At 43.3% G+C, this 27,192-nt stretch overlaps 1 protein-coding gene across 16 annotated transcripts in view; it reads left to right on the plus strand.

The window, feature by feature from the left end:
* Window positions 1-27,192, plus strand: part of Cep112 (centrosomal protein 112) — a 507,666-nt gene that overhangs the window by 420,466 nt on the left and 60,008 nt on the right. For 12 of the 16 annotated variants that reach the window (XM_031350526.1, XM_031350520.1, XM_031350523.1 and 9 more), the window contains 3 exons: window positions 14,421-14,522; window positions 17,775-17,839; window positions 18,618-19,033. In XM_031350526.1, coding sequence (XP_031206386.1) covers window positions 14,421-14,522; window positions 17,775-17,839; window positions 18,618-18,621 — 171 coding nt within the window. In that variant the 3' untranslated portion in view covers window positions 18,622-19,033. Of the gene's footprint in view, window positions 1-14,420; window positions 14,523-17,774; window positions 17,840-18,617; window positions 19,034-25,229; window positions 25,347-27,192 lie in introns of those variants that run through there. The other 4 variants (XR_004113081.1, XR_004113080.1, XR_004113082.1 and 1 more) reach the window with 2 other exon arrangements.

Consider the following 27,192-nt stretch of genomic DNA (forward strand, 5'->3'; position numbering starts at 1 on the left):
ACCGTCTACAGTGGTCTGTGACTTTATCCAGTGACCGTCTACAGTGGTCTGTGACTTTATCCAGTGACTGTCTACAGTGGTTTGTTGAAGTGTGCTGCTGTGAGGTGTGAGTTTCTGTTTCTGTAGTGAGGAAGGAAAGGGATTCCTGCACAAAATCCTCATTAATGTTAATTGGAGCTGCCTAAATAAGTCCTGGGTGCATCAGGGAATCAATGGCTGCCTTTGTATTCTTGTTTTGTGTTTTGTATAGGATATCACATTGGGCAAAGATGTGCCTTCTCAAACATAAGGAGATAATTGGTAATTTGAGGGAGAGGTTTAACTTCTTTATAACTTTCAAGAATTTAAATATGCAGAAAAGAAAGAGCAGTCATAGATTGCCTCTTGAAAAATGCCTTTAAATCAGGCCAAAAATCTCTGACTAAATCAAGTATACTGAATGAAAGTTGGCTAGCATTTAGACATGGACCTTTTATTTTAATTTTTGCTTCACAACAGGAAATCTTATATTTATCAAGACTGATCCCATTTTAAACTCCCTTTATTTCTAGTAGCACTGCTCAGCAAGGTCTCCTGTGAGTAATCAATATGCCCCCTGGGTCACTGTTTCTTCTGTGGTAGTGACTTTCAAGGCACATGATAGACAATCCCCAGGATTTTGTTTTGGGTTTTGTTGTGTTTGTTGTTTGCTATCTTTGGCTTTGTTTTGGTTTTTTGCTTCTTCTTGACCTCTCAGTTGCATCTGCCACCTGCCTGCTCCTGTCTTTTATGAGACCCCAAGCCATGCACTTCACTGGCTAGATGCATAGACCCATCTTTCCTCTGTAGCCTTCCTAGTCTCTCTCTGTTCTCCTCTCCTCCATCCTAAATACAGATGTCTCAGTGGAGTTCTATGTTGCCCTTCCTCATTCAGAGAGCCCTTCTATTCTCAACTTCAACTCCCTCTTCTAGCTTGTAGTTGTTAGGTCTCTACTTCTGGCTTTCCCCATGCCCCGCGCTCACACTTCCTCATGACCATGTTTCTGGTGCATCACACGAAGGTAAGACAGCCCCACATATGTCATTCTTCCACCCATTTCCAGGCCAACTTCATCTACTTACCCTTCTGTCCTATAGTAGGTGCGGTCTAGACACTCTCCTTTCACTCCCTCATTCTGTTCTCAAAGCCCACTGTTAGCTTCTACTCTGCGACCTCAGAGGTGACATCTCAGGGGGATACCTCACCTTCTTAGATCACAGTAGCAGCTACCCCTGGTATCCCAGGCTAGTCTTCTCATGCGATGTGTTTGCTATAATTCTAGTTTCATCTTTTTCCCTCCCTCCTTTCCAGTTACAGGAGACAGTGTGGGGTTAGATATCTAGTGTTATTCCTCTCCTAGCAGTTAGCTACCACTGTGAGCCATTTCCTTGTTGGCTGTAATGACATCTTACCTTTCAGATTTTATGCAAAGATTTAGAAGTATTTTTTACAGTATGGGAAAGACAGAATGTCAGGTGCTTCCTATAGTATCTGGCATGGATCAAATATTTGTGAATATGGTTTTCCTTCACTTTCTAAACTTTCTCTTGCTTCATTAAATCTAATCGTGTTGGCATGACTTTTACTGCCCATTACAATTCCAAGATCCCACATACTTACTCAACCATGATTTTGTTCAGCCATTTACCCTCTTGCACATTTACTGTATGTCGAGTGTTCTGACCTTACTTCAGTGCCGAAGAGTCAATAGAATTCCAAGCTCCCCTCCACCACACTGAATACCACCTTTAGCCTGAAAGTCTTTCAGGGTTCTTTACTAAAAGTCATTTATGAACTTGAGGAGTCTTCCTTTGTCTACCCGCCATTTGCTTTTAGGTTTTAGGTAATAGAAACTACCTTAACAGGAAGTCTAGTCTCGACCAGATAGAACTAGCACTCTCTTAAGAAGTTCAAACCTTGTAAATAGAAGTAAAAGTCACCGTGTCCCTCCTCCAAATTTCATTATTCCCAAGTCTTTTCTGAGCTGTGCTTTATAAAATTGAGAGATCACTGACCTCTGGCTCATGTAGACTCTACTCTCCAGGTATACAAACCCTTCAGTGTCCACTTCCCTGCATGCCCTTCAGTGTCTACCTCCCAGCATGCCCTTCAGTGTCTACCTCCCAGCATGCCCTTCAGTGTCTACCTCCCAGCATGCCCTTCAGTGTCTATCTCCTAGCATGCCCTTCGATGTCTACCTCCCAGCATGCCCTTCAGTGTCTACCTCCCAGCATGCCCTTCAGTGTCTACCTCCCAGCATGACTTTCAGTGTCTACCTCCAGCATGCCCTTTAGTATCTACCTCTCAGCCTCCATACATCATCCTCTCTCATTTCCTCTGCAAATAGAACTCCTGTGCATAGCCAGGGTCTTTAAGACCTAAGCTAGACTTTCATAGAGGGAGGGACGTGCTCACAGGACATGCCAATGTAGGCAAAGAAGAGACATTGAGAGTGATATTATTAGGAAGAGAAACATGAGAAATGAGAACAGAAAGAAAGAATTCTAGGCAGAAAAGATCTGGCATTTTGTTACAGAAGAAAGAGGCCTGGGTCATTTCCTGTCATCCCTCTGTAGAAAGTCTGATAGTAGTGAAGGCGAGGCCGGGTGGAAGGAAGCAGTGTGGATGAAACCAACTCCCGCCTTCCCTTCCCGTGAATCTCCAAGATCCCTTTTGATCTCAGCACTCCGTGGGCCAGGGTGTTTGCCTCCAACTTTCTCAGCTTTGAAGCTGGCCTACTTATTAATAGCCACTGTGCTGATTAAGAACTGCAATTCCATGATGAAAGAACCTACTCTTGTATTTAGGGAAAGCTTTTGTGATTAATTTACTCTAGACTTGCTGAGAATCCTGTCATTTTAAGATAAAGACTGACTTAACACCAGCAGTTGTGGGAACTGAGATTTGGATTCATTCAGCAGCAAATATTTATTGAGTTGCCACCATATGCCAGGCACCACGCTAAGCCTGGGGCTTCAGCCATCAGCAAAATTAACAGAACCTCTACCCTGCACCACTAACAGTTCATACAGTTTAGGGAGTAGCCAATTTTGTGTAAAGAGCCAAGTTGCAAAAATTTTCAAGCTTAGGAGCCATAGGGATCCTGCCGTGACTATTAAATTCTGCCGTGGTCACTCAGAAACAGCCTGTGTTCCAGTAAAACTTTATTTACAAAACTGGCAGGTAGCCAACTTGGTCTGCAGACTGGAGTTTTGTTTTGGTTTCAGCTCAAATGAGTTTGTTTGAGTTTTTGACTTTTATGTATTTGTTAAGACGGGTCTCTCTATATAGCCCAGACTGACTTCAAAGCCTTAGTCTTGAGGCTCTTATCACCTCTTGAGGCTTCAATGACAGGCATGCCACACTACCACACAGGTAAACTCACAACCTGAGGTTCACAGACCTTTGGTCTAATGAATGCAACATGCATCATGCAAGTTAATATTTTGCTTGTTCTGCATTGTTTTGATCTAGACTATTATGATCACAACTGACAAAAACTAGAGTATCTCAGAAAAATGCTAATTTGAGGAACATCCTGTTAAAGGGCTAGGCTTTCACTCCAGTCCCTGCTCATCCTCACCTGGAGTGGCTTTACTGCTGGTCTCGTTTTCGCTCCACTATAGCAAGATAGCAATAACATGACCAACATCCCCTGGGAGAAAAGGCTGGTGGATGAGGTCAGAGAGCCGATGCATTGTGCTATTCATGAGTTTGGGTACCAGAATCATGTGCCAAAGCCTTGATGATCAGTCATTTGTGACATCATGATTGACTTAGGTCCTGTCACATTCTTCACTCCAACCTTGGGTGGGACAGAGAAGAAAGATGAATTCCAGTTACTAGAGGACTGGTAAGTGTACGGCAACATAGTGTGTCCCTGTTGCTCACCAGGTGAGATGCTGCCAGCAGCTTCAGGAGCCACACAGCCATGTGCAAGCACTCGGTGATGCTGCCAGGTATACAGCTTATATGTAACTGCCTCACATTTTAGTACTCGTGTATAATATTTCACACCCTCAGTGTTTCTTATGTGTTTGAATCTTTGGCTCACGAGCAGGCTGAGCACTTACTAGTCATTTTCTCTGTAAGCATCTTGCCGCTCTCACATTTTTCCTAAGAGTGTTATCATCCTAAATAGCCTCAACAGGCCTCTATTTCCTTTTTAATGTTAGAGAATCATTTGACTTAGAGCATTTAGCAGTAATCAAAGCACTAGGTCCAAATGGTTCTGTTACTTTGAAGCCACCGCTCTTTCCACAGGACCAGAACACTGGAAAAGTCACCATTTCCTAATACTATTCCATGCTACCTTCAAGTACTGCGGTTAGCAGCTGCTTAGCTCTGCAGACACTGGCTGGTCTGTAGGGCTATGGAGTGTCTGGGCTAACCAGGAACTACTTCCCTTCCTCCTGCTGGAAACTGGTCCATCAGCTCAGACAAAGGAGGACTTCCAGCAAGCTGTACTCTGAGGCAGGGAGACAGCCTTTAAAACAAAGAGCCAAGAGAAGTTATACTGAAGAAAGGGGATGAATATTTAAAGGTTGTTATGAAAATTATGGTTCTTTTACGTTTTCACTTTCTATTTGAGATTCAAACCATATGAGCTGTGCTGCAAAGAGAGCAAGCACCCTTTCTAAACTGGATCTTCCTTGGCAGTTGCCGTGGCAACACAGCACACCTTAACCCCGATAATGATGGCATTCATAGAAGGCATTGCATTTGGTCCACTGTACTGCAGATTTTTTTTTTGCATCATCTTTTACACTGTTTTCTTTCATTTTTATTCTTCAAACCAGAAAGTCAGACATGTAAGTTCTAAATTCTCACTCCTTTCGCCAATGCAAAACTTTTTTGTTATACAAAAGCAAAACCCTCTGCATTCTGTTTACATTATCCCCAATAGCAGGTAGCTAACATCCCCTCCTGTGCCCTGATCATGCCTATGTCTTCTGACATGCCTTTCAAAACCCCAAAGAAGCCCCACCCACCACAGTGCTCACCCATGCCCCTCTCTTTAAAAGCACAGTATATATTGTGAGCCAAACTCTCCTCTTCATCTTCTACTCCCACTGTGTTTCACACACCAGTCATGGTCCATTTGCTTTACAGCCTTCCAATAAGCCAAGGACAGGCTCATGAGCAAATCTGTCCACAATGACTAAAAACAGCAGTCCTGTTCCCTAGGCCTCCCTATGTTTCTAATTGGTAGAAATCCAATCCAGAGATGGAGTTTTAAGCTCACATCCTTACCTTAAATCCAGTCATGTGGCATCAAGTAATGGTTTCCCACTTACAGACCCAAGTTGTGGGCAGAGACCTAAGACAGTCTGTCCATGTGGTCTGAATGCCTACTTACACAACTCACAGCCCAACTCATGTGGTGAGTCCTCTGTCCGTCCTCAGAGAATCTGCAGGTGGGACCTTTGGGAGCTTTAAGTCAGGATTAGGGCCTATGTTACAGAAGAGGAAGAGACAAGAGCTCACTGTATGTACACAGCAAAGAAAGACCTCACCAAGGAGACCCTCTCCAGGCACTAGGCAATGCAGCCTCTGACCTCTGACTTCCAGCCCCCACAGCTTATCACTAACCTAAAACAGGAAGCCTTGGGATCCAGAGGTGTGGATGGATACAGTGGTAAACTTCCATGAAGTAAGAAAGAGTTTAGAGCTACGGAGATGGCTCAGTGAGTAAATGTACTAGCAACACAAACCTGATGACCAGAGTTCAATCCCCTGTACTCACGCTAAAAAAATAGACGCCTAATGCATTGGTCCACATCTGTAATCCCAGCACGCCTACTTTGAGAAGGGAGACAGAGACAGAATCCCCCAATTACAGACAAGCAAGCCCGGGACAGCACAAGAGCAGAAGTAGCAATACTGACTGCCTCAACCAGGGTGGGAAGAAAGAAGGAGCTAACTCTTAAGAGCGGTCCTCTGAACACCACCTTTGTTCTATGGCACCTGCATGCAAGCACATACACACACTAGTTAATTCATTGTTTTTTAATTAAGGATAGAAAATAAAAATCACTTTTAGTAAAAAGGAAGAAGAATTATAAAAGCCTGTTGGGTAAAAGCACAGGGCACTTGACCAGCTGAAGGAATGTAAGCAAAGCAGCTACTCAGAGCAAGGCCTGCAGGGTACCAGTGAGAGTGGGCGGGGCCTCAGAGCAAGGCTTGCAGGGTACCAGTGAGAGTGGGTGGGGCCTCAGGCACAAGGCTTGCAGGGTACTAACTAGTGAGAGTGGGCAGGGCCTCAGGCACAAGGCTTACAGGGTACCAGTGAGAGTGGGCAGGGCCTCAGGCACAAGGCCTTGGCAGAAAAGACTCGAAATTTGAGTCTACTTAAAAAGCAAACCTAAATATTGCAGTGTAAGATGCATACACTCAGCTGGGCAGTAGTGGCGCACGCCTTTAAGCCCAGCACTTGGGGGCAGAGGCAGGCAGATTTCTGAGTTCAAGGCCAGCCTGGTCTACAGAGTGAGTTTCAGGACATCCAGGGCTATACAGAGAAACCCTGTCTCAAAAAAACAAAACAAAACAAAACAAAACAAAAAGATGCATGCATTCCAGACTAAGATGGTACCAGTGGAGACAGAGAGATGAAAAAAAATTATCAATGGAGTCCTGCATTTCCCCTATCTCCTCTCCAAGTTTCAGTGTTAACATTGTACTCTAGTTGGGGATACCCTGTCTCCATAGTCCTTTATGAAGATTAACAAATTCTTGCTGGTGTCATGCCTTGGAAGGAAGGCCAGGCTGCTGTGGCATAGCCAGGTTTCACCATGCCATTGCTGGTTATGGTTTTTTGGGTTTCCAACTGGACTTTGATAGAGGAAGTCAGAGGAAGAAAAGTGGAAAGGTGAATGAGTGGCCAAGGGAAGCTAGGCTTTCACTAGCCTAGTGATGTGGTTAAAAATTGTAGAACAGATGATTATACTTGCTGCTTTTTGAGACTGCTGGGAGTGGAGGGTAAGACAGAAATGGCCTGACAGCCCTGGAAACTCCCTTCCAGAGTTCTTCAAATAAACCAGCCTTCCAATGTTTTGGTGCTTAGAATAGTTACTCATTTGTGCAATAGGATCCTTTACTAGTGATTTTAATCATTTTTAGATGTTATTTATTGGTGTGGGCAGGGCACACCAAACCATACATGTGGAGATTAGAGAACAATTTGCCAGGAATCTGTTCTCTCTGCAATATATGGTCATGGGGATTAACTCAAGTCATCAGACTTGGTGGCAAATACCTTGACCCACTGAGGCATCCCATTAACCCATACTATATGAATTACATGTGCCAATTTTATCCTTTCATCAAAGAACTGTATGTCCACCAAGCCCTTTGATTAGAGCAGTTCTACCTTCTCTTGCTTCTTAGTCTATTGTAAGGCTAGTTTATCCTATAATCAACACTGGAAGAAATGTCAGGAGGCAGAAAGAAGAGGAGAGTACTGTAGCAGCGCTTGATGCCTCATGGTTGGTCTATAGGTGATGTTTATTTCCCATCATTACTTCACATCAAATGCATTGAAGTATTTAGCTTTCATTCTAAACTTGGCACAACTTAGAATCATCTGAGAACAGAGTCTCAGTGAAGGATCGCAAGTTGGTCTGTTGGGCATGTCTGTGGAGGATTGTCTTAATCAGGTTGACTGATATGGAAAGAACCAGCCCACAGTGGGTGGCACCATTCCCTATACATAACTTCTTGACTTGTATGAGAGTGGGAAAAGTGGGCTGAGCACAAGTAAGCAAAAGAATATGATTGCACTCTTTTCTCTCTGCTCTTGACTATGGATGTGTTGTAACTGACTATTTGTTTTTTAAGTTCCTGCAACACTGACTTCCCCCACAATGAACTATCCCCTGGAACTATGAGCTAAGATATGTCCTTTCTACCCTGAATTGTTGGATTTTTTTTAAACTTGGTTTTAGTTTGTTATTTGATTATTTGTTTATAGGATCAGAGATTTTAATCACAACATAAATGAAACTAGAACCTATCCTGGGTAGAGGTGGGGGTATGTCTCATTCACAGCTTAGCTGTGCTAGAGCAGAGATAAGTTACAAAGAGATGAAAGAAGACACCAACGGGCATTGCAAGATAAGAGGCTGAGTGAAAACTTAGTTAAAAGGCCACTACAGTACCAGGGAAAAGAATAAAGAAGGCACTGCCTACCTCCACAGTGCTGGGCAAGTCCAATGGTGAGAAGCTGGGTCAGCGGCAGCTTCCTCTCTGCCAGTCACTGGCCAGGAGCGCTCATTCTTCCATTACTCTGGCGGTCCAATGGTGGCTGGCTGAGCCAAGAACTCCTGTCCAGTGTGCTTCTATGCTATACCCAGTTACCAGAGAGCAGATTCTAAAGCTTATACCACATAAAAGTGGCATTAGCCTAGTTTGCTTTGTTCTTTGTGGCCAGTATTCCAAGGAACAGCTAAGGGAGTGGCACCAGGAAACAGGTCCTGTTCTACATCAGACCACTTTAGCTCAATTCCAGGTGTGCAGGAAGTCATGGCCCTTCATATATCCATTCCCCAAACCAGTCTTTATCGGCCTTCATCAGCCCTTTGCTTGGCAAGGCTTTCCCAAGATGCTCTATTTTCCTCAAGAAACATACGGAGGTTAGAGAGATAGTTCAGTGGTTAAGAGCACTGGCTGCTCTTCCAGAGGACCCAGGTTTGATTCCCAGCACCCATGTCTTAGCTCACAGCAATCTGTAACACTAGTTCCAGAGAATCTAACACCTTCTTGTGGCCTCCTAAGACGCTGCATGCACATGAGGCATAGATATGCATGCTCACAAACATTCATACACATAGACATAAACAAAATCTTTTTTTTTAAAGAAAAAAGAAAGAAAAAGAAACATATAGAAGAGCAACAACAGCAAGAGTACCTATGCCTTGTAACAAATAAGTACTTCATTGGCTTTAAATGTGTATTTGGGGAGATTTATAAATCTCTTGTTTTAGATTAATAAGTACAGTACATTTATATAGATTTTTGTCTTATGTTTAAATCTTTAGCATGTTAAATTTTTAAAACAATAGGACAGTTAAGGGGAGTGACAGAAAAGAGTTTTATCAGTGGTTAGAGCACTGGCCGCTTTTCCAGAAGACCTGAGTTTAGTTCCTAGTACCCACATGGCAACTCATAGCCATCTTTCAGTTCCAGGGGATATAATGCCCTTGTTTGGCCTACACAAGCCCCAGGCACACATATGATACACAGATGTTCATTATACATACAGACAAAACAGTCATACGCATAAAATAAAAATAAATCTTTCTTATGTGGATACTGGGAGAGTATCAGTTGTGCATGCCTGCCCCTCCTGTGCTAGGAAAGGCAGAAGTGTGTAATGGAGGGAGCTCTTCTAGGAAAGACAGAAGTGTGTAATGGAGGGAGCTATTCTAGGAAAGGCAGAAGTGTGTAATGGAGGGAGCTCTTCTAGGAAAGACAGAGGTGTGTAATGGAGGGAGCTCTTCTAGGAGGCTGTGGCTTCCTTTCTCTTTGTTGGTACAAGGAATATTTTAACATTGGAAGTGATTTCTTAAACTATAGAGCAGAGTATATAAAAAATATGTGTCTGGACTGGGCTTATATGCATGCCTTTAATTCCAGCACTCAGGAGGCAGAGGCAGGCCAGTCTCTATAAGTCAGAGGCCAGCATGATCTACAAAGTAAGCTCCAATTAATTCTTTTTTAAAATACTATTTATATATTTTTATTTATGAGTCACACAGGGAGATCCTTGTATCAAACAAAATAAAATAAAATTTAAAAGAAATATGCCTAAAATTCATAGAGCCTGAGTTCAAATGATCACTTACCCTTCATACTTAGTATGTTTCATTTGGTCAACAGAATTATGAGCTCCTCATTGAGCACTTAGCATTATATCTGACATAGAATATACATATTCAATATTGGTGACCTTATAAATAGAAAAAAAGCATATTGGCCAAAGTTTTTTCATGATTTTATTAAAGTAACAAGATTCTGCTTGATATAATGATTTTTCGATTCAGGATTGGGACTTCCAAATGCAAAGCAGTAATATTTTTCCTAACTGGAAGTCTCATTCTTTTGTCCGTGTGTGTGTGTGTGTGTGTGTGTGTGTGTGTGTGTGTGTGTGTGTCTGTGTATCTGTGTGATTTTTCCAGACAGGATTTCTCTATATAACCCTGGCTGTTCTGGAACTCACTCTGTAGACCAGGCTGGCCTCGAACACAGAAATCAACCTGCCTCTTCCTCCCAAGTGCTGGGATTAAAGGCGTATGCTACCACTTCCCACACTGACTGCTCTTCCAGAGGTCCTGAGTTCAATTCCCAGAAACCACATGGTGACTCACAATCATCTGTAATGGGATCTGATGCCCTCTTCTGGTACGTCTGAAGACAGCTACAGTGTACTCACATACATTAAATAAATAAATAAATAAATAAATAAACAAACAAATAAATGAGGAAAAAGAAAAAACTCTGACATGAAACACAAGGGAAGTCTCACTCTTAAGTGAGGAAATTTTACATTTTTCTAGGAGTTCTTTTTAATTCACTCAGTCACTGAAATTGTAAGACAGAGTATGAAAAAGTTGCAGTATACAGAAATGCATAGATAATCACTAAAAATTGAAAAATGTCTTTGGAATATGAACAAATAAATAAATATAAATTTAAAAAGAAGAAAAATCTCACACACTGAATTTTAAAAAAGAAAGATGAAGTGGGGGTGAGGGGAAATAGTGAAATGGTCCAGAGTTCAGAAAGAAAGAAGTGAAGTATTTTTATACCCAGCTAAGTTGCCCTTCAAATATCCTAGTAAGGAGGCAGACCTTAACAGAGATGCACAAAATAAAGCATTTGAGTCCAGTTTAAAAGCAGAAGCACAAAATTTCAGGTGTTGATGAAAACTATTAATCAGCATATAGCCTAAGAAGTCTCAGCAAATGCCATCCTAAAGACATGGTTTATAAAGTATTTATTTCGTTTTTCCCCTGGACACATATGTTCATATACATATGCATGCATGCACACTCACATACAAATAGAAATAACATAATTCTTTTTTAAATATTATTTATATATTTTTCATTTATATGAGTACACTGTAGCTGTCTTCAGACACACCAGAAAAAGGCATCGGATCTCATTACAGATGGTGTGAGCTACCCTGTGGTTGTTGGGGACTTGAACTCAGGACCGCTGGAACAGCAGTCAGTGCTCTTAACCACTGAGCCATCTCCCCAGCCCCAATATAATTCTTTAAAGAAACTTATGTTCTAAACTTTTATTCTTTTGCCTTACAACCCTTTTTACCTGAGATATTTTATATAGTACTAGTTATATAGATATGCAAAATAGATATACAAATTAAACATTTACCAATATTAAATCCAAAATAAATTTACTTTAAAGCAAGTCTTTGGTATATATGTAATTTTACCACTTACTAAAGACAAAAGCAGTTTTATATACTAATGAAAAAAATGTGGTTATTTACTTTTACATAATTAAATATTTGCTAAATATTTGATACAGAATGATGTAGAAAATTCTCAGTATTTTTCAAAGTCTATCATTTTTTTACTTTATAATAGTCAATAATGAGAATTCTCCTTTGAATAAATACACAATAAAAACTGATTGATGTATATTTATCACCATATCAGAAATTGCTGGAAGTTCTATTTTAATCCTAAAACAAAATTTGTTAATGAATTTTTATGAAAGTCAACAACTCAACAGTTTTTAAGATCAAACATTGTAACACAAGACAGTTTAAAGTATAACAATCCAGCCAGGCGGTGGTGATGCATGCTTTTAATCCCGGCACTTGGGAGGCAGAGGCAGGCAGATTTCTGAGTTCGAGGCCAGCCTGGTCTACAGAGTGAGTTCCAGGACAGCCAGGGTTATACAGAGAAACCCTGTCTCAAAAAACAAAACAAAACAAAAAAAAGTATGACAATCCAGGCAGATGACATGGTTTAGCAGGTGAAGGCTAATGGCAGTTACCATGGCAGCCTCTGGTTCCATGTCAAGATGAAAGGAGAGGATCAACTCTGCAAAGCTGTCCTCTGACCATATGAAACATGCCATGTTCCCGCCACACTTACACATGAGAGAATCTGTGGGGTTAGAGACATGTTTGAGAGGCTATGGCATGTTCCCGCCATACTTACACATGAGAATCTGTGGGGTTAGAGACATGTTTGAGAGGTTAAATCACTGATACTCTTCCAGATGACCGAGTTCAGTTTGCAGATTCCATGTTTTGTAGATCTGCAACTCCAACTCCAACTCCAGGTGTCAAGTGTCATCTTCTGACCTTCATGGGTACCCACATACAAGTGATATATACTCACACAGACACACACTTGCACATAAATAAAAATTAACCTTTAAAGTATATTTTTAAAAATAATGTTTTTAAAGATACTAACCTAATACATGCTGAGGAATGACAATAATAAAATACTAAAAGTCTTTGTTTTCTGTAATTAAACCATTACATTTCCATATGAGCAGAAAACTGTGTATGCAGTGAAAACACTGCATAGACTAACCTTGACTCTGAGCCAGCATGTCTTAGACTCTGTTCATTAGAAATGCTGCAGTGACGTGCAGTGTGTCTGCAGGAAGTCAAGAGACAGAACACAGGCAAGTGCCATTCAAAACACCTTAGACTGCTTGATTTTAATTTTACTTTTGTCAGATTTTGGTTTGTTTGTTTGTTTGTTTGTTTTCCACAATCTCATCTGGGACCACAAACCACAGGTTAAAAAGCTTCACTCACTGGGTAGTGGTGACCCATGCCTTTAATCCCAGCACTTGGGAGGCAGAGGCAGGCAGATTTCTGAGTTCGAGGCCAGCCTGGTCTACAGAGTGAGTTCTAGGACAGCCAGGGCTACACAGAGAAATCCTGTCTCGAAAAACCAAAAAAAAAAAAAAAAAAAAAAGCTTTGCTCTAGCTCAGTTGCCATGGGATTTAAGTAGGTAAAGAAAAGAATCACCGTAACACATCTGTTCCTTAATTCAGTTTAGTGGAAGAAGAGTTAGGATTCGTACAAGACAGTGATTCTAAATTAATCCCAGCAAGGCTGTAGGCCTGCCCTGCCCACCTGAATCCAGTTGTATGCATTTCCCTAATGCATTTCTTCATTTGCTAAACTGTGGCTATAATAAAGTACAATTCAGCTTTAGATTATGTTAACTCACACGTAATGCATATAGTCAGTCTTTAAAGTAATTGTTACATCTTATGGTTCAGGAAATGAGCTGTAGGAAGCCACTGCTATTTGTACATGCACATTCATGTATTACCCATGCACATTCATGTAATACCCATGCACATTCATGTATTACCCATGCACATTCATGTAATACCCATGCACATTCATGTAATACCCATGCACATTCATGTATTACCCATGCACATTCATGTAATACCCATGCACATTCATGTATTACCCATGCACATTCATGTATTACCCATGCACATTCATGTAATACCCATGCACATTCATGTATTACCTACGCACATTCATGTATTACCCATGCACATTCATGTAATACCCATGCAAATCTTCCAAAGGTGTCACTTCCACAACTCTCACTTATCCTTTAGATATCCTTTAGATCTTAAAGACAGGGCCACCAGTGCCCAGTGATAGGCACACCACCAGTCTACCATGTTGGAGGCTTGGGGACACAGCTGTGTAGACCCCCAGTGTTGGCATCCTCAGCACCATATGAATCCTCCAGTAATCTGCGAGAATGTCAATCAAACCAAAGGCATGCTATGAGTTGTCCCCAACCACAGTTTAGTCCTGTCATCCTGGTGCAGAAAAGGCCTCAGAGTTGGCACAGTGGCATGCCCTGTAAGCAGAGATAAAAGAATGATATTTTACTTAACAAAATACTGAAAATTATGTTAACAGGGATTTGCTTTTTATTTTTTAAGATTTATTTGTTTTTATTTTATGTATGAGTGTTTTGCCTTCATGCTAGGTGTATGCGCCATGTGCATGCCTGGTCCCTGTGGAGGTCAGAGGAGGGTGTCAGATGCACAGTAACTGGAGCTCTAGGCAGTAGTAAGTCCACCCTGGGAACTGAATCTTGGTTGGATGCAAGAGCCGAAACGAGCAATCTCAGTGAAGAGGGAGTTTAAAAGAAAAAGTATTATTCTATGGCCCAGCGGTACCAGAAGCACATGCTCAAGCTGGGCAACTTATGAATGTATAAAATTCTTTATTTCTATGTCATGGTATTAGATGCTTTCTGACAATAAATATAGAAAACTTTGGGGGTGAATAGATATTTTTCAAGAATTTCTTAAATTCAAAACAGACATTTCTGGGGTATAAAAGGTATTTTTTTTCCATTTTAGATAATGTACATACGACAAGAATATGAAGCAAAATTCAAAGGATTAATGCCAGCATCTCTAAGACAAGAGCTCGAGGACACCATATCGTCCCTAAAGTCGCAGGTAACTCCTAGAGCAGAGGAGTCTAAGGTGTCGATGGGCCACATTCTGAGCAAGAGCTTGCAGAAAGCCTGCTACTGCCTCGCTAGCAGGAATCACTGTGATTCCCACTTTTCCCATCACCAGCATGAGCTGCTGAGTCCCCGAAACTGGTCCAGGTATGGCCCAGTGCAATTTCACCCTCTCTTCGAAGTTCAGGGTCCAGAATGTCATAGACCTGTGGGAGACTACTGGCCCCTTGCTATGCTAAAGTGGGACAACGGTGCCATTAATCTAGGAACACTTCCCAAATTACATGGTTTTCAAAGGTATCCATTTTAAGGCCAGGGCAAAATATCATTAAGATATTCAAACAATTAAATTTAATGTTTCTTACTGAAGTATGTGGTTCTTACAATGTAAGGTGAGAAATGAACACTTGGGATCTGAGGCAGGAGGATCACAAATTCAGGGCCAGCCTGGACTGCATAGGAAAATCCTTTCTCAAAACAAACAGATGAAGTACCCAGCATGTGTCTGTACTGAGCGTGGCTTTAAGAGGTTTGGTTTTGTTTTTGGTGGGGGTTTTGCCCGGCCTGGAACTCACTCTGTAGACCAGTCTGGCCTTGAGCTTCCTTTGCCTCCTCGGCACTGAGATTAAAGGCGTGCCCCACCACGTAGTGAGGATTTTATGTATTTTTGTGTTTGCAGGTGTGTGTTTGTTGTTTTGGGGTGGTTTTTTGTTTATTCATTTGTTTATAAAATGTCTCTACATAGCGCTGATTATTCTGGAACTCACTATGTTGACCAGGCTGACCTCAAACTCACAAAGATCTGTCTGCCTCTGCCTTCCTAGTGCTGGGATTAAGGGTGTGTGCCACCACATCTAAATACCTATGAGTTTACAGTTCCTAGGTGAGTAATCTTCCTAGTGCCATTTCCAACACTCAGGGAAACTTAAGATATTCAAATTTATGTTAATGGTTCCACTGGGGAGGAGTGTCTGCACTCTGAAGGCTAAGAACTGTGCCTGGTACAGAGCAGCTGCTCATTAAATAATAAGATAACCAGTGTAAAAGCTCACATTGAATGTTTATAATATGTAAAATGACTGTATGGAGCCAAGCATGGCGGGGCACACCTTTAATCCCAGCAGTAGGAGACAGAGGCAGGTGGATCTCTGTGAGTTCAAGGCTAGATTGGTCTACATAGCAAGTTTCTGGCCAGCTACAACTACATAGTAGGGGGAGAAAAAAAAAAACACTATGAAGTTTGTTTGGGCAGACCAACCTAAAGTTAATGAGGAATCACAGGCTGGCTCCAGCTCCTGTCAGCCCTGCCTCAGCTCCCCAGACTTGAGCCATCCTGCCAACCTGAAGCAAATTGGAGCCGATTCTTCTCCACCTCCCTCAATAGCGGCTGCAGTGAAAAGCCACCAGTGCTTCGCAGGCTGCTCCTAGGCTCTGCTGTGCTTGCCTCTGCATATGAGAACAAAGGATGGGGCAGAGCCCAGTGCAAGGGCAGCGCTGAGGTGTGGTCTACCCATCAGCTTCATGGGAGAGTGTCCGTGGGGTGAACCTCGAGGGCCTGGCACCCTCAGCGGAGAGTCTTATTTTGGAGGTGTGGGGGAGGGGAGAAATCCAATACCCACCTGCATCGCTTCTGTTATCGTTCGTATCATTTCACTGTAATAAAAGCTGCTTCAAGCTCCTGGAACTGGATGTTGACCCAGAGAGAGAGTGCTGCCAGCTGCATGGGGCCTTTAGAGTTGGCAGCTGCACGGAGGAGTCAGCCTTAGAGTGGGCAGATTTAGTTTGAAAGCACAGGTGCCTGTGTTTTTGAAAATTGTTGGAATTCCAATCGATTGCAATGCAGGGTGGGGGAAGGAGGTTTAAGCAGTATGATCCTTGCATCTGTCAAAATTATCAATTGTCCTGTGGGTCATTTGAGCACTCAGAGAACTTGAAGAGCAGGTCGCCTCTAAGCAAGCAAGCCCAGGGCCGCTGTGACACACGTCCACTTGGGCAGGCTGTGTTTTCCTCTCTTTGAAGCAGGGTTTTTGGTTCTACCAGCTGTACTCTTGCATAACTATGCTTCAGAACCAGCCGTTGCCATGGTTTCAGCTCAGACCAGAGAACCAAGAGTAAACAATTCTGAACAGATCAAATGCCACTGCTTCTTGATTACATTGAACCATAGTTAAGCTGTCCCCAAACTGCTTTTATGTGATTGGATAAGGTGTTTTGAATCGATGCCTGATCTATAGGTGTCGGTGACCCCATAGACATTTATACTACAAAGTAGTCACATGTACTATAAAGATCTCATTGAAGAAATCATGCCTGGCAACAGCTTCTGTTCACCAGCCCTCCTCCACTCCATGGTGGCACCTACTGTGAAGTCTGTGCTGAGCATTTGCAGTGAGGCACAGCTCACAACTCCTAACCCTAGGAAGCAACTGTCATGAAGCCCATTTCACAGATGACACAGCAAGAGCTCTGTAACCTTCCTAGAGCCTTAGAAACCAAGCCAGGGATGGAAGTCAAGTTGGCTTAATTCCAGGAAAAGCTCGGGCTCTTTCCACTCCCAAACCCAGTGTCTAACCTCAGGGAATCCCCAGGATGGATTTGAGGTTTCCAGAAAGCAGTAATTTTCTTTTCACTCACTCATTCGCTCATTAAACAGCCAGTACATACCAGCTACATGCCCAGCCCTGTAAAAGAAACTGGAGACTGGGACATAGACAGAGTCATCCCTCTCCTGAAAAGCTCATGGGCTTTGGGAACAGCCATGAAAACATTCCCACAGGCGGTGTAAGGAAAGTCTAGGGCACCGGGTGCAGAGGCTTGGGACACTGCAGGGTCACTGTGAGCTGTTGGGAAGCAATGGGATGGCTGACTTTTGAGCCAGCAGTAGAGGACAAAGAGACTTTAGTCAGGTGTTCCAAAGTGAGAAATGGCCCAGGCCCAAGGATGACAGTGTGAGTGACATGGTACAAGGTGGCAGTGGTGGGAAGGTCATGAGGAAAGAAGGAGCCAGAGACAGAATGGCACCCAATCAAGATGGCCTCTAGGACACAGCTTGAAGTTGGCTCTGTGGCCTTGAATGGATTTTCAGTAGGGACAGGATGTCACCAGATGTAGGAAAATGCATCATTAATATTCATTTCCTCCAAGTGTTATCCTAGGGATTGTCTGAGTTTAAGTAAAATCCTAACGTATTGTGTGTGCAGTGTTGATGTTCACGTACCTTTTCTCATGTAAGATGTCTTTCTAGGTCAACTTTCTGCAAAAGAGGGCATCTATCCTTCAAGAAGAACTGACCACCTACCAAAGCAGAAGGTATGAGCGGTGAATGACACACCTGGTTAATTTGTGCTGTGTAGCCCTGGATTCCTTTGCCTTGACCTGCAAGTCCTCACTGAACTGTCTAGACACAAGATAAGCCTTAAAAAGAAGACATTTTTAATGAACAGCTTGTCTTTGAGAAGTCACCCACCTCTTTAATCACCAGGCTTAGATTCATCAGAACAAGATTCGGAATTTCAGGGTGCGGCGAGTAGGTAGGGACCTCACCTGGGCAGTCAGGCAAGGTGTAGTCTTGAAGCCCAACTGATGACTGAAAGAGACATCATCTTCCTGTAAGACTGTGGCAAGACACAATTCTCTGTGACGGCTCACATCTTCAAAGCCCTTAGCCCCAGGGGTTTGGCACTGTTCTCCCCGACCAGAATAAGTCAATGGCTGTGTGATGTTAACCATTGACAGAGATGGAGTGTCCCAGAGTACAGAGCTGTGAGATGCAGGAGACCTTCCTAAAGGTTCCCAGCGATATCACCAACCAAGGCGATGTTTACTGATGGTCCAGTTCAGCCAGGCAGCTTTGCTTTTAAGTGCAGTCACAGACTGGGCTGCTTACTTGGCATCAAAATAAAAGGAATGAGCTCGTGAATCATTTACTTTTCAAAAGATTCTGTGTGCCTGATGATAAGATCAGTTGCTTATAGGCATATGTGATGAAATTTTGATAGCAAATACCCTTTTGAACCTCCAACTCCTTCAGAATTGTAACACATTTTACAATTGACTAAAAACCCTAACGTGGATTTTTGATTTCCAGGTAACTGCATGCGTGGTAGAGTGTCATACATGAAACCATCTGGGCTGCACTGAGGGCGTCATCCAGCAGCTTTGAAGACTCGGATATTGTAAACTGTGAGATCAATGGCTTTTTTTTTTTAATGCTTAAATGTAATTAAGATCATAAAAACATGGATCATCCATACACTGGTTGGCTTTATTTGTGTCTACCTAAGTTCTGTTTTCCCATCTCCTTTCTGACTCCACATATGACTGGAGTACATGTTGAAAACTGCGTGTGTTGGGAGGAGATCTCTGCTTGTGGTGTGCCTTGGTGATGCTTTGCAAAGGTGTGAATGATAAGAATCACGATTGTAGTATCATACCAAAGTGCTTAACCTGTTCATGTTACTCCCGTGGTCATTGTTCATATATTAAAATGTCATTTTTATACTATTCTGTTTTCTTTCTACATTTTATCTCACCTCATCTGCTAAGTATGGCATATACATGGTATTTTCCCCCCAACAAATACTGATTATCTCAATTTCTGCTTTGGAGGAAAATACCTCATCCCGTGTCAAAGATCAGTTCATAACTTCATCATGAAACGGCTGTCCAGCGTCAGGTGACTGGGTCGTGCTTTTTGTTTGGGTCTCCAGTCTGGCCCTGGGGCTGCAGGAGTATGTGGTGGGGATGACATGCAGGCAGCTCTGGTTTCCTGTTACTTTCTTGATGTCCTTTTTATGGTTGGTGTTTTGATTGTCTATGATCCTTGAGCCATTTTGAGGACACAGCCTATGGGCCAGCAAGCACGCCTGTCCCTTGCTCTTGTTTGTCTGCAGTGTGCTTGCCCTTATGAATGGTGTTTAAGCCTGGGTTGCTTTTCCCACATCAAGTCTTGCCCTGATTTGACAAGTAAATTCTGAGTTGCAATGCAAAGATGCTCTGGTTTCATTTGATCGAACCCGGGGTATGCCGTGGGGCTTTTGAGACACTCTAAAAATGTGGGGAGTAGGAGGGGTTGGCCTTTACTATACAGGGACAGGGGAGAGAATTTATGTTTATTCAGCATTCTTTTCTTTTTCCCATGCCCAAATTTGCCCATTGCTTGCTGTCCAGGGATCAGTTGTCCTTTCTTGTTACCTAGTCTGAGACATGGGGAAGAGAAGAAAACCAGGTTTACAGCCACTTCCAAAGCCATCAGGAGGAGGCTGGCATCTTGCACTCTGTCATCCTTGTGGAGCCACCAGCCTCCTGGCGCCTCTCAGATGTCCTCCTCCCCTAACCCCTCCTCCAGGAGTATACACTTGTGTCCTGTGAATGACCACACAGGCTTCAAGAATATTCACACTAAGCAAAATCATAGCAGCTGCTATTAAAGTCTCCTAACCAATGAGGACAGTTGAAACTCAAATAGAGACTTAGCACTTGGGACAAAGAAGGCTGTATGCTTCTGAGGGGACCATGAAAGCAGGCTGAGGTCAAACGACTTCAAGGTTATTAGCGGCATGAAATGAAAATGCTTTATGAGTTGTTTTGTTTGCTGGTATTGGAACTCCCACTCAAGAATATTTGTTTTCCATGAGTAAATATCAGTAGGAGTTTTGGAAACTTGCCTGCTCTTCTTTCCTTTCCTTATTTCAAGGGTTATGAAATTACAAACACTGGTGAACCTCTGACATTACCCAGATCCCATTTCCCATACAGTGCACCGAGTGTCTGGGTATCACTTTTGATTGGATGTGATGGGCATGAGGAGCTGACATTAGTGGTTTTGCAAACATTCTCTGATAAAGGACAGGAAAGAAAACTGGCTTTTGGCATGTTTGGAATTCCTCACTGAGCTGATCACTGAGCATATAGGTGACTACTGAGACAGAAAGCGGATGCTCAGGAAATAAATGATAAACACTGCAGCTCGTTATAACATCATCTAAGAGTTCGTCCTTTCGGTTGTTCATCATGAGTGACTAGTTTAGTTAACATCGCTGGGTATCCTTGTTGGCCGCCATGCTTGAGCCCCGACTTGTGCCTTTCCTATCCCAACACATAATTGTCAGCAGGTGGTGGCTGATGAGGCATTTGGAACTCTCAGAGAAGGAAAGCTCCGCCCCCCAGATGCTGTGTCTGAGTGTGAGTGCTAGCTGTTCTGCAGGAGTCAGGGAAGCCACAGGGCAGTTGGCAGCTCAGGCACCTGGCATGGATCACAGTTCCTGTCACTGGGTTTCTAGGTCGCCAGCTGGGAGACCTTTTGGGAGTCTGACCCTGGTTCTGCAACCTCCCTGTTCAGAGGACAGCCATCAAGGGAGACAGTGGAGAAAGAGGAAGTCTAAGACAGAGGGAACAGAGGGCAGGCTCGTTTCATAGACTGCACAAAAGCATTGGCGGCAAGGTGGCCGGAAGGGAATGGCTCATAAGCTGAGCTCATTCTAGAAATGCTGCATATTAACAGTGAGTCTTCAGCAACTGCCATGAGCTTATAATGGCGAGCAACCTCATTAAAGGAGGCTGTGGAGAAAAGTGCAGAAGGAAGGAACTGGGAATTTGAATTAACAATTAACAGCATCCTCATTGAAGTGCATCACCAGCCAGGAAAGGCAGCGGCGCCTGGGCTCTCTGTCTAAGGGTGAACGGAAAGGTAAAACATCAAAAATGCTGTGAGAAAAGTTTCAGAACACAAGGTCATTTGAATTCAGTTTCCTCAAAAGAACTCTGTCTTCTGAGCTTTCATATTTTGTTCAGAAAGGTCGCCTCTTTTAAGCCTTGTCATTAAAGACAGTTTGCTCTTTAAAGTGAATTATCAAAGGGTATAGAAATTGCAAGTTACTGAAACTAAAATGCATGATCAATTTTAAGTCTGCTAACTAAAGCCTGCTTAAATTTGGATGTGCTTTTGTGCTGGCAGCCGCTTTGATAAAACCAGGAGAAGATACGTGGTTGGCCAATTCAAAGTAGGGAAGGAGATAATTAGACAAAACTTTTTCAACTCTCAGAGTGGTCCTAGCTTTAGAGGCTTCGTTAGGAAGCTGTGGCAGAGGCTCACAATGATGTTTGAGGAGTGAAGTGGTGCGCTCCAGATTTTGACAGGGTGAGTGAGCATTAACCTTCTTCACTGTATTGTTTCAAAAACAGAATCAGACTTCAGGTCATACCTTTTGCCTCATACAGAGGAAAAGAAGTGAAATCAGTGTCATGAAACCAAAGAAGTCTTAATGCTGGTTCCCTCCCCAGGATCCATGGCAGCTGAAACCTCTAGCCCTAGCCATCTCAGTTCTAAGTTAAGCTTTCCCCTGGGCAAACATCTTTACATTGGAGACCTAACTGTTGCTGTAGGTGTTATCATTGAGAAAAGACAGCTTAGTCTAGACTTGAGGCCAACAGACAGTCTGATCGCCTCTTTGGGAGTCTGCAATTTAAGATGAGGTCTGGTCTGGCAGTGATGGCACATGCCTTTAATCCCAGCACTTGGGAAGCAGAGGTAGGCAGATTTCTGAGTTCTAGGCCAGCCTTGTCTACAGAGTGAATTCCAGGACAGCCAGGGCTACACAGAAAAATCCTGTCTTGAAAAGGTCCAGTAGAGCGTGGCAAGGTGCACAAAGGTCATCATGGAACAGAGCAGGGCTACCTGGTGAGACCCTGGCTTCATCTGACTGACTGAAAGGATAAAGCCACTTTGCCCACACTCTATCCCTTTAGCTAGGAAAGGAATTTAGCACATAGGTGGTGTCTGCAATCTGTCTCTTTGGTGATTCTCTTCACCTACGTGGGCCTCACTCACTTCTCTATCTAAGGCAAAGCATCCCATGTGACTACGATTTCCAGTGATATCACGTCAACCCTTTCATTTGGTGTTTCTCAGACTAGCAGGGCATGACAGTATACACCTTTAGTCCCAGCACTTGGGAGATCTCTGTGAGATCTAGACCAGCCTGGTCTACAGAGTGAGTTCCAGGGCAGCCAGCACTCCACAAAGAGAACCTGTCTCAAACAAAAACAGAAATAAAACACAAAGTAGTGTCTCTCAAACCAGTGTCCATCAAGGTCGCTTTGGTGTGACTTATGTTAGAATGTTCCGCTGTCCCGTTCTGACAATTGTGACGTGCTTCCGACCGTTGTGACTCGCTGCATTCTTCACGTGAGGATTCCTGGCCTTTCCCTGATCATCTGGCCGCTGACTGGTTTCTGATTATCAACTGTATGGATAACAACAGAGTAATCCCAAGTCTAGTAACCTCAGCATTAGTGTGTAATCCCCCTGCAGGCAGGCTGCTCTCATGTGGGTTCACAAGAGTGCCATCCGATGAGGCTTGGAGGGCAGTCATGAGTGCGAGCCACAGTGCTTCCTCAGATTCAAGAAGCTGGGTGAGGCAGCTGGTTAGAGCCCTTCTAAGGGAGCAAGAGGCCAGACATAGACATGAGAAGCCACATAAACTCTAGGCCCTGACACCAGCAACAGTTCTACCTGTGTGGGGTCCTGGCAGACTCTAGTGTAAAGGGCAGAACTCCAGCAAAGTCAGAGCCCCTGCACACCTTGACCCTGCCATAACCTTTGGTTAAAAACAACAACAAATAAACAAAAAAGTGTTTAACTCCCTTTAACCTGAAATTCCCCAAGATGATTTAACCCACATAATTGTTCCTTTTTATTTAGATTTTGGTATAAGCTTCTGCTGAGACTTTGTATTTTATTATAGATTTCTATGAGATATTGATGTCTTTTATTATAGATTTCTATGAGATATTGATGTCTTTTATTATAGATTTCTATGAGATATTGATGTCTTTTATTATAGAGTTCTATGAGATATTGATGAGAGAAATCCCAAACAAATTGATTAGTTGGTTTTTTTTTTTTAAGTGCCTTCCTGTTTAAATATCCTGTTGATCTGTGTTAGTTGTCTACAGTCACAGGTTAAATTGAGGATTTAGAAGTGCATTCTGGGAAGCCCTGAGTTAGGAATATTCAGTAAGGTCATAATTTTTTTCTTCCGTGGGTCTTTTCTAAGATGGAAGCAACCATAGTTCAGTCCCCACCCCCTGTCCGTTATGCACTGCGTGTTGTAGTCATCTTAGCAAGTGTACTACTGTAAGGATGTGTGTTGTAGTCATCTTAACAAGTGTACTACTGTAAGGATCTGCCAGAGCCCACTCCTACTGTAAGGATCTGCCAGAGCCCACTCCTTCTACTTGGGAGGGTTTTCCCTTCCTCCCAGGGAATCCTCAGGCACAGGGAAGGGTGTGGGTTTGATGAGACTGAGTGGGAAATTTCCTGAATCCTGGAACTTAAAAACTACTCAGCTAAATTGAACATAATCCTCTAGATAAACAAATGAATCAGCCTCCTAATGGCCCCGTTAGCTTTCTCCCCACTGCAATGGAGCTATCTCGGCTTGTGCTGCTGGGCCCCTCTCCTGTATCTGACCTCTCTGCTGAGCCCGGGTGGGGAATGAGTGTAAATATGTAAACAGAGCCAAGTACAAGGGGCAGGCTGCCTCTGATGTCTAACTCCTCCGTCTTCCCCGATGCTCCAGACCATTGGATGGTTCCTGGTTGAAAAGACAACCTACTAAAGCTCTGAGAACATCAAAGGGTTGGTTTCACTATAGTTAATAAGTGAAGCTGGAGAATTTGGGGATGAAAGGGAAAATAGGGAGGAAAAAAATCGCCCCTGCCTTTGGAAGAGGGAATCTTTTCCTGGCAGGACAGTGAAGGGTTCTGAGACCCTTTGTAAGTAAATGTGTTGAGATGCACCAAGATTTCTCTGGTTCTCCGAGTCTCCCAGTTTTGCTCCATGCCAGATGACAGAGGCAGTCATTTGCCTGCCATCAACACTGATATTGCTTCTCAGGTTGCATGTAAACTGGTCCTTGCCTGGTTTCCCTCGAACACCTCAATGTTTCCCAATGTCACAGTGTCACAGCTGTGTGGGAAACCCTCTCCAGAACTGGTCGCTTGGCCCATCAGTTACCATTGTGTCTGTAAGAAAAATATTTATCCAAGAAGGCCACCATGGTGATGGTGTGAAGCCTGGCAGTGTTGCCCTGTCGTGTCTCCACCTGCCACTCCTGAGTTAAGGATCTCTGGTAGCAGTTGGCTGCCTAGAGTGACAGTTCCCGCAGTGTCAGGGAACCTTTCTCTGACAAAGTTCCCACTTGCATTATCTCACCATCTCCAGCATTTTTGTTTATGCATTTGAGCATGTGAATCTGGAAGCTGCTAGCATGTAAATTGGGTATAGTAAGGGTTTTCTTTAAATTTGCTTTCTGTGATCTCATTTCAATTCTCTCTCATTCTGTGTGTGTGTGTGTGTGTGTGTGTGTGTGTGTGTGTGTATACACGAAATTTTAAGTCTATACACCTTCAAAGGCAAATTTTCTTTATAATGCCCCAAATCTTTTTTTAAATAGGCCAATTAAGATAACAAACCTAAGTGGCCCTCCCACTGCTGGCCCCTGCTGTTAGAAACCTTGCCTAAAACCATATCATGTTCACGCTCTGCCTTCTTATTGATAGAAAAAAAAGATTAATTGGCCTTATCTCCCTCTCCCAGTGTCATTGTAGCTCTGCTTGTGATAACACCTCTAACTGCAGCTTGAGCTCGACTCTTCAAAACTTGAATAATTTCCTCAAATGTTTAAATATTCCGCAGACCTTTGCTGAGGGTCCCATCTTTCCAGACCTGAGACTCGGTTAGAGGAGCCATGCAAGGATGAACACCACCTTGCCAACCAAGATCCACTGGGGAAGATAAAGTAAAACATAAAAGGTAAACAGCGCCCATCTGTCACATGACAGAAGACAAAGAGGATGGAATAACTGATAGGTTTCTGTCCAGGTCAGAGCTGTCACACGGGTCCTTTAAGGACCCAGAACAAGGTAGGTTCCTTAGCTCCTCTTGAGTCCAGGTTTCCTCCTATTAAAATCTGGAGGAGAGAACTCAGTGGATAGAGTGCCACCAGTGGCACTCAGTGGATAGAGTGTCAGTGCCACCAAGCCTGACAACCCTAATTCAATCTCTGGAATTCACATGGTAGGAGAGACCCGAGTCTTATAACTTGTCTTCTGATCTAGTATACCTATACACACACACACACACACACACACACACACACACACTAACTAATAAACAAATGTAAAAATAATTTACTGGAAGAATTGGAAGAACATGCAGATGAAACAAGCTAGTTGTAGCACATCTGTAATCCCTGAGGCAAGAGGCCTGAAACGTCAAGGCCAACACCACGGACTTCATGGTAAATCCTGATCTCCGAAAATAGAGAGGGGCCTTGGCAGTTCGCTTACTTGGTAAAGTACTTAGAGGACCTGGGCTCCATCCACAGGACTCATCAAAAATGCCAGATGCAGTGGCATGCCCATGCGATCCCATGGCTGGTGAGGCAGAGGCAGACAGATCCCAGGACTCTGATCTAGCTACTGTGAGTTCCAAACCAATCAGAGACTTTGTCTCAAAACCAACCAACCAACCAACCAACCAACCAAATGTAATGACACTTGAGGCTTTCCTGTGGGTTCTACCTGCATTCACACATGCACCTATACACATGCACCCCCATACACATGAACTTTCATGTACACATATAAAAAAAAATTAAATGAGATGACCCATTTTTAGAAGTCTAGCATTTAATAATCTTTAAGTAAATGAAGGTTATTTATACTTTGTGCTAATCTCCAATTTCGTAATTATTATTTATATACGAGAAAGCTAGAGCAAAGAGAAGTCTGGAAATGTGCCCAAGGCCACTTACCTAATATGTGGTAAAAGCAGCTGTGGAACTCCTGTGTTCTCAGTCACTCACTTCTGCCTTTTCCACTGTATTGCATTGCCCATGTGGTTGAGGGAAAAGTTCAGGTTTTATAAGCGACAGGGGCAATTAAGGAAAGGATCCTTAAATGAGAAATGACTCCATGAGAAGCTGTTATGAGCCCAGTCTGGCAGCAACGTAGGTGGACAGGAGAAAGGAGACAAGAGGCCGGAGGCTGAGGAGAGCTTAGGGATGCCTGAAGTAGCCCTGTAACTGGTCCAGGTCTCCAGGGAGAGAAAGGTTTCTCTGTAAATGGAAAGTGGATGACTGATTCCACGGCTCTGTGGCCCATGAATGAATGAGACGGTTGTGGAAGACAAAGAAATACATGTGAGCCAAGGTTTTCACCTAAAAGGCGTGGGCCAGGGACTTGAGAAGGGGGAAAAATGACTTTGGAATAAGCTTTTTCAGGTGGCTGGAGGCCGGAGTTGAGCCCAGGAATGTGCCACATCCAACATCTGAGTTATTAGGAAGCCATGGTTTCTTCTAGAAGGGGAAAGGATGGTTGAGAGAAAGAGAGAGGGAGGGAGAGAGAGGGAGACCAGCTCCGTAGGTGGGAGGGAGAGAAAGAGGGAGATCAGCTTGGTAGGTGGGAGGGAGAGAAAGAGGGAGACCAGCTCGGTAGGTGGAGTGCTTGCCTGGTTTGTACCAAGTCCTGGGTTTAATCCTCAATTCTGCAGGACAGTGGTGGTGCATGCCTTTAATCCCAGCACTTGAAAGACAGAGGCAGGCAGATTTCTGAGTTCGAGACCAGCCTGGTCTACAGAGTGAGTTCCAGGACAGCCA

The sequence above is a fragment of the Mastomys coucha genome, unplaced genomic scaffold (assembly GCF_008632895.1).
Source record: "Mastomys coucha isolate ucsf_1 unplaced genomic scaffold, UCSF_Mcou_1 pScaffold5, whole genome shotgun sequence".
In the NCBI taxonomy this organism is placed as follows: Eukaryota; Metazoa; Chordata; class Mammalia; order Rodentia; family Muridae; genus Mastomys; species Mastomys coucha.